Raw genomic sequence first — 8,321 nt, 5'->3', positions numbered from 1 at the left:
TGTCAACTTTTTGGTTGGCAAGGTCTCCCGCTGGTTGCAGCGGATACTTGGCATCTAATAGGCTATCCCCGCTATGTAGAGTTCACATATACATCTCAGCCCATGGTGAAAAAAAAGCAATGGACTGTTTACTAATTAGGAGTAGAATCACATTTTCATGCCCATCTAATTCAATTAGGACAGAGAAACCTATATATGTTTAAATTTAGCTAGGTGCCACCGTTGAAGTTAAGGGAGTCCGGACATGTAGGAATTTCTAAGATGTGTAAATTGCTGCTGGTGGTACACCAATCCACTCTTCCATCTTGTTAATTAAATTGCTGCTGGCAACTGTTTCAGTTTCGCTATTGGCAATCAAAACAACTCTAGGACGACGGGAAGTTGCACGGTTGCAACCGCTTATATAATTCAAGTTTTGAATTCCACTGCTTGAGTCCTACCTCTTAGAATTGGAGCTCTACTTGTAATTTGGAGTTTCCTCGATGAAACACCTTTGTATATCGACAATTCTTTTGCAATAATGGAATTAAGTTAAAAAGGGAGCAGCTACTAAAAGAAAACTGTTAATTCAACCCAAATAACAATTGAGCAATTTCCAGTTTCAACCATTTATATGCCGTTGCTAAAACCACATCAGTCACACCCTTCTGCCCTCTGGCTTCACCCATACAAAAAGCAAAGAATTCAAAAAAAAAAAAAAAACGTTTTAGTATCATTATTAAACCCTTAGGCCTAATGACGACTTCTATGTCTCTAACTAGTAAGTATAGATGAGAAGAGGATAGTAGAACAATTAATGAAGAAATCACAAATGAGATTATGTTGCCACCCCTGACGAGCGACGAGCGTTTGATTTGTGCATCGATCGACCAACAATTAACAATTTCGAGCTTTAGTTCACAGACTTGGAATTCATTCCGCTTCCCATCTCCAAACTATCATTCGATTCAGGAATGTACTTGCCCCAGAACCAGTGCTGCCTCCACACATGCATCATCTCTTCGATGGGCACTCCCTTCGTCTCCGGCAACAAGAAGAAGATGAAGATGGTCATGATCAACACCCACCCGGCGAAGAAGAAGAACAGTCCGAACTTGAAGTGGCACAACATCGTCAAGAACACCTGAGCTATAGCGAAGGTGAACAACATGTTCACAGCCACGTTGATACTCTGGGCGGCCGACCGTATCTCCAGTGGAAATATCTCACTCGGCACCAGCCATCCTAGCGGCCCCCAGGACCACGCGAATCCCGACACATACAGGCAGATGAAGAACACCACAACCCCGGCGTATCCCTTCGACAACCCGTCTGTCTGACCATCCAATCCAAATTTCATCCCGATCAGGATTGCCACCGCGATCTGCTCCCACAAACACCACATATATTACATATACGTCAATGGAAATACGTCTGTGAAAATAAACAAGAGAGTCTACTAATCGGGTCGTTTACAAACTTAATTACCTGACACACAAACATCTGAGTTCCACCCTCCAAGAACAATGCGCGTCGACCCCATTTGTCTGATGTAACGATGGAGACGAATGTGGCGAGAACGTTAACCAAGCCAGTGATGATTGCCGACATTAGCGAAGCGTCGGACCCAAACCCGATGGTTTTGAAGAGAACCGGGGCATAGAACATGATGACGTTGATACCGGTGAGTTGTTGGAAGAAAGGAATGGCGATGGCCATCACCAAGTGGGGTCTGTACTTTCTCTGCAATATGTTAGTCCACGGGTGCTCCACCGTTTTCGATGCTTCGCTAGCGGCCACTAGGTCGTTGAACTCCTCGGTGATGTCGTCGGTGCCACGGATGCGCCGGAGCATGTTCCTTGCTTTCTCCGGCATGTTACGCTCTATGATGGAGTTGGGTGTGTCGGGAAGGAAGAATGAGCCGAAGGCAATGAGGAAAGCAGGAACGGCGGCACCGCCCAAGCTTATCCGCCACCCCCAGCCACCCTCGATCTTAGCAGTGCCATAGTTGATGAGATTGGCGAAGAGGATTCCCAGCGTGATCATGAGTTGGAAGCCGATGTTCAAAGCCCCACGGTAATTGTAAGGAGCCATTTCCGAGAGGTACAGTGGGACAGACTGTAGATTCAATAAACCACAAGGTCAATTTTCCATTCACATCATAAAATTTTAATTGAAAAAGACTTGTACTTTTGCCGGGACCCAATTAACCTTAACCAAATACCCAAGTTGGTACAATGGTTAATCAATATTCGAATCATCACTGGGCAACTTGTACTTGCAGTAAAGATGGAACCAGAGAAACAAAAGAAAACTTTTTTCTTTCTTCATCAAAACCAAATGCCCTCAAATGGGAATACAGATGTGTGGCGTTTTTTCTTTTTCAGCCAAAAGGATGGAACATCGAAGCATGTGAATCGTGACAAATATTTTATTGGAAAAGGTTGGATGAAATGTGACAACAACTCAACAAGTGGGTGAGGGTGACGAGATATGAAATTATGATTTATGAATGGTGGTGTGATTTGTAACGAAAATATACAAAATAGAAGGAACGACTTTGGACTTTTGATGCAGTTGTTTGATGATTCATTGAAAGTGAGGCAGTTCCGTATAGAAGAAAGTAACTTTTGCGGGGAAATGGAGTTAAAAACGAACAGTGGAGAGAGAGAGAGAGAGTGAGAGAGTGAAAACCAAATTGTTAAAAGAACAATGTTCGGGGAATCAATGATTCTCCAGGGAAAAATGAGAATAGAAAGAAGAAAAGTAAAAACGATCAAGACGTAAGAACTGCAAAACTAAGAATATGATCGTTGAGATCAGAAATCAAAAAAAAAGTGGAGTATAAATTACCTGATTGGCGAAACCCACACCGACACCAAGCAAGATACGGCCGATGATGAGCATGGCCACATTAACCGCTGCCGCATTGATGGCAGCTCCCGCTAGGAAAACAATACCTCCCAAAAACATGGAAAGCTTCCTTCCAAATCTTCTGGTCACAATGGAAGCGAAGAGAGACGCCACAAGAGCGGCAAGGTAGAGAGACGAAGTAAACATGGTGAGAGTCTGACTGTCGAATTTACAGTACTGGTTGGTCGACGTGTCTTCCTTCTCCTTCCGGTACACAGAAGGGAAAAACTTTTTCAAGAATGAATCCATGGATGTAACTCCACCTAGAACCATCAATTCCTCCACAAATCAGAAACAACATCGATTTCTTTTAAATCAATATTACGATAAACAAAACAATTGAGGTCTCGGTCTCGTGTTTTCTTACCAGAAATACCGATATCGTAGCCAAAGATCAAACCACCTGAAGCTGCAATTATGCAGGCCATTACCACGTAGAGCGTAAGCCTTCCCGGGTATGTCTTATCCGGCTGGCCGGCGGCAACGAATCCACCACCCGCCATGTTTCGATCAGAAGAGAGACAAGAAGAGAGAGTAGAGAAGGTATAGATATAGAGGTTTAAGGTTGCAAATGGGGCATGCATTTATAGAACATCGGAGGCTTGAACAAGGAATTTTGCTTAGCTGTCCGATAATTATCTAAACCAAAATAGAAATTTCCTTTCGAGATCTAAGTTGTAATTTTTAATAAAAAAATAAAAAAAATATATATATGCTGAAATATTTATAATGTTTAGTCTCTGTATTAAGACTATAACACCGACTCTCCCTCCCTAGCCGGCTAGCCCCTCCCCGACTCTCTCACGTTGACTTGATTACGGAAGTACACCCCCCCCCCCCCCACCACCACCCCGTTTTTAGGAAGGATAAAACTCAATCCACATATTACCCACCTCATCCAAATCCCTGGCTTTATCCTTGCGGTAAAATCTGATCAAGCCGTTAATTGTCCCTCTCCATCCAGAAAAATGGTTTCACAATCATCGGATGGGAATCTGTTATCTCTAGGAACGGTTAGATTCTAATTCGATGGTTCTGGGTCTATCGTTTGAAGCTCTTGTCTTGCGGGGATTTTAATTTCCAAAGAAATCGGTTGTTAATGGAAAGCGAATCTGAACGGATTATGCAATAAATCCCGACTCGGAAATCGTGGCTTAATCTTCTACAGAAAGGGTATTCTCGTCAGTTCACGAATAAAAAATTTCTTTTCACTTTGGACTCGATCCACATTACATAGATACTAATACTAGAGTTCTACAAGTAGAAGCTGGAGTCATAGGTGGTGAATCGCCAGTAGTCGGATGCGTATCATCCAACCAAAATTCGGTCGGTGGTCGTTTTAGTTGTCCGTGGTGTTTAAAGAAGTTCTGAAACACAAAATTCCTTCTTTAATACTCGCTTCATGTTGTTTTGTGGTTTTGTCTATAAAAAATAAGAAATCATCGGAAGAATGGATGATAATTGTTCATGATTTTGAAAAATCATCAAAAATTGTTGTTTGATATCATTTATGTCATGTAAGTTGATTTTGAGAAATCAGTTTTGAACTTGTTTGGTACAGATTCTTAAGGGCCAATTATTTTTGTATTAGAGTTATTTATTTAACACCTTGTTGGATGTTATTTTATTCTCAAAAAATCCGAATCAGCTAGAAATAAGGAAATCATCAAAAAAGGTAGGGATGAGCACTATTTAGTTAAAATCGAAAAATCGAACCAAAAATTTTAGTTCTGATTTTTTGTTAAATCGGTTTGGTTATTTTAGTTTTTAGCTAATTCGGTTTTTTGTTTTAGTTTTTAAAATTAGAATTTTGATTAACGGAATTAACCAAACTTTTTATTATTATATGTAATATATAATATGTAACATATAATATATAATATATTATATATTTATATATTAATATATAATATACTGAAATTTGATTTCATAATATATAATATATATTATATGTTGTAATATATACAATAGAGTATACATTGTTAAAATTTGGTTTTAAATGAAATAACCGAATAAACCAAATGCTCACCCCTAAAAAAAGGTGATCCCTTGAAAGGGTTGATTTCAAGAATCGATTTTTGACTGATTTTCTGAAAATCACCAAAATCAGCCAATCAAATAGAAATTTCAATGCCGATTCCAGTAATGTGGATGTAGCTCTGATATGGTAGTGGTTTTCAAGAAATCATCATCAATTTCAAACATCACCTAAATCATCCACAAAATAGAACAGCTTTTCTAAGTTTTTATTTTTAAAAAATTTGATTTTAGAAAACAAAAGTAGAGACCAGCTTTTTAAAACCTGCTTCCTAGATAAAGAAACAAGGATCCCTTCTCTCGTTAGATACTTTGAGAGATCCTTTTTGTTAGTTATTGGGGATTTCTTTTTTTTGATAGATTTATTTAGGCTGTCTTTGGTTTCAAGGAAAAAGTAGGGAAAGGTAAGGAAACCTTTACAAAACTTGTGTAGCTTTCCCTACTTTTCCCTACCTTTTCCTTCAAACAAAACATAACCTTAGGGAAAATTCAACTTTAGTACCTTGAACTTTGGGGGTAGTGTCAAGTTAGTACCCGAACTTTTAAATGTGTCACTACAGTATCTAAACTTTCAAAAAGTGTCAAGTTAGTCCATGTCGTTAACTGACCGTCAATTATCTGTTGAAAATGTCAAAACTATCATTCGCAAGAAGGCATTGTTCATTGTCTTTCACCTTGAAACTTAATCGGTTAAGGTGTTTGAGATTCTAGACTAATGAAGTCATTGCCTTTTACCTTTAGGCTTCGTTCGCTTTTCGATAAGTTATTTATCTAGGTAAATGCAATTACCTATGTAATTTTTTCTTGGGAAACGCTTACCCAGGTAAGTTCATTTATCCATATTCTTTTATTTCTCATGTAAATAAGACAATGACCATTATATCCATAAAAATCCATTATTAAAAGGGTCATTTTTGTCTCATTCAAGTGTTGGCAACTTTCCTCATAGGTGGGAAAGTTATTCACCCACCTAGGAGATGGGCATCACTTACCCGGGTAAGTGATACCCAAAAACATGAGATTCTTGGTCAATGGGAACCAAAGTTCCATTGACCAACTTTCACTCATCTCAAAATCCAAAAAAAAGAAAACCCCTTTAGATCCAAAGTACATTCTTGTCTAGTTATTTCTTTGCTTTTAATTATTGTTTTTCTTTATCATACTTCATGTTTTTTTTTTCTCTCATTTTCTTTGAAGATAACTAGTTAAGTCTCAAGGTGGAAGACAATGAATAGTATCTTCTTTTAAAATGTAGTTTTAACACTTTCAATAAATAACTGACGGTTGATTAACGGTAAGGACTAACTTAACACTTTTTAAAAATTCAATTAATGCAACACACATTTAAAAGTTTGAATACTATCTTTATCTTTACACTACCCTCAAAGTTAAAGTTCAAACTACTGAAGTGGAATTTTCCCATTTATGTATTGGGGATCGAATTAGGGCCTTGACTGCTTGACTTAAAAAGGGATGAATATAGCTTCCTAACATAAAAGCGTTTACTGAAAGAAAATTATATTAGAGAAGCTGTATGATTACAAGTTATAAGTATTGTACGAGGTCCTTTCCGTCTGAATTGTCAAATAAAGAAGAAAAGCGATAAATCCAAACTTGCCGTTGTTTTCTTAGCAATGATAGTAAGGTTTTCAACCCATCGTTAACTTAAACAATCCAACTTTCGAACCATCACTGGTTATTATTTTGGGTCCGGTTTTCTTAAAACCTGAATTTGACTACTTGATCAAAACCCGTTGAATTTGAACAGTTGAATCATTGATCCATTCAACTTAACAATGGGATTCATGGGTTATACATTAAAATGTATTGAAAACTTTTAAAAGGCTATAATTTTGCTATCAATGGTCTAATTGGGATTGGGATGATCTTTATATGAAGTTTAGTAACTTATCGATGTCTGCATGTTCTAAGGATCTAATGACGCCTTGTTTCGCTAAAACATTTCTCTTTTGGCCTCGAATTCCAATTCTTAACATTTTTTATAAATATAAAATAAAAAGCAATACATATATACACACATATTGATGTATCACGATCTGTCCCAGACAATCAAATTGGTGAGTCACAACATGGACACAAAAATGATTCATCCTCCGGTTCAATTTTTAAAACACTGGATGGAAGCTTTAAATTTCTTAGCTCTTTATATATAGAAATTTAGACACCATGCGTAAAAATTGTCATACCTTATTCCCTTCTAAACAGAATTTAAATAAAAGGTAAAAACAAAAAGGCAATTTCATGTTAATTAATTCGATGATACACTGATGTATGAGTGTCACAGATCTTGAAAAGGATATGGATTTTGTGTATTTGGAAAAACAGAACAGACTCAAGAATATCAATTTCTTTTTTCTCTGAACTTTCCAAATTGATCATCTCTTTAGTATTTGAAAATTAAGAGATGGTTTGGCTCTAGAGGAATCGATGTGATAGAATGGGTTTCCAGGGAAGGACTGATATAACGACATGGGATTCAGGAGAGATTTAACTGATTATTTAAAATATGATAGTGGCCTGATTGGGGTTTGACCTATACATTAACGATGATGACAATGACCATGAATAATAATAATAATAATAATAATAATAATAATAATAATAATAATAATAATAATAATCTGTAACAAACAAGGTTCAAATATTATATTATCGAATGGTATGTATCGATTTTCAAAGTCATCAATACGTGAAATGCTTGAAGTTAACTTGGTTTAATGCATTTAAGTAATAATGATGATGTTAAGACGTCTATTTGTAAACTATCAAACTTTAAATCATATAGTGGACCACTAGACCCCATTAAATAGTAATGGATTTAATGCATTTGAGTATCAAGCAAGTTATACTTTGAACCTTGAGAAGAGTAGTAGACCTCACTAAATAGTAATGGGGTTTAATACATTTCAGTATCAAGCAACTTGATATTTTGAACCTCGAAGAAAAGTAGTAGACCCCATTTAGGAGATTGACATTAAGCCCAAATGGTATTATCATTGTCTTTTGACCATGAAAAGATGATTCAATCTAATATTCTTTTAAGATCTTTTAGAATCAGAATTGGAATGATTTATTCTATTTGGTTTAGTCAGGAATTAGAATGGGAATTAAATTTAGCTGGAATGGAATTTCATTCCCAGGGAAAAGAGAGGGAATGGTCATTCTCTCAAATAGAAGAATGCCATGCTATTCCAATAGAAATGAGATACGGATTCCACCCAATCATATAGTTGGACATTTCGAGACCCTTATTCTTATGAATCAAATGAGACCTAACATGAATTTTTAAGAGTTGAAAATCTTCAAGATTTGGGGGTGTATAAAGAAAGTTTGACGATATTAATTAGAGCTTACTCGTAGAATCACAGGTT

The 8,321-nt window shown here is 36.8% G+C and overlaps 1 protein-coding gene across 1 annotated transcript; it reads right to left on the bottom strand.

The window, feature by feature from the left end:
• Positions 1–550: 550 nt before the first annotated feature.
• On the bottom strand, positions 551–3,461 carry LOC148877951 (sugar carrier protein C-like). The gene is made up of 4 exons (XM_088947078.1): positions 3,260–3,461; positions 2,833–3,155; positions 1,468–2,097; positions 551–1,363 (listed from the first exon to the last, which is right to left on the bottom strand). Exons 1-4 carry the CDS (start codon positions 3,393–3,395, stop codon positions 893–895), a joined length of 1,560 nt encoding a protein of 519 aa, XP_088803204.1. The 5' UTR covers positions 3,396–3,461; the 3' UTR covers positions 551–892.
• Between the last annotated feature and the right edge of the window lie 4,860 nt (positions 3,462–8,321).

The sequence above is a fragment of the Nelumbo lutea genome, chromosome 1, assembly GCF_056320005.1.
Source record: "Nelumbo lutea isolate HS-2025 chromosome 1, American lotus-T2T, whole genome shotgun sequence".
Classification (NCBI taxonomy): Eukaryota; Viridiplantae; Streptophyta; class Magnoliopsida; order Proteales; family Nelumbonaceae; genus Nelumbo; species Nelumbo lutea.
The sequence above is the reverse complement of the archived record's forward strand: the minus strand, read 5'-3'. Positions and strand labels throughout refer to the sequence as shown.

Coding starts and splice junctions, on each gene's coding strand:
- LOC148877951 (XM_088947078.1), bottom strand. CDS start 3,395: ATGGCGGGTGGTGGATTCGTTGCCGCCGGCCAGCCGGATAAGACATAC. Junction 3,156..3,259: donor CTACGATATCGGTATTTCTG/GTAAGAAAACAC, acceptor TGATGGTTCTAG/GTGGAGTTACATCCATGGAT. Junction 2,098..2,832: donor GTGTGGGTTTCGCCAATCAG/GTAATTTATACT, acceptor TTGAATCTACAG/TCTGTCCCACTGTACCTCTC.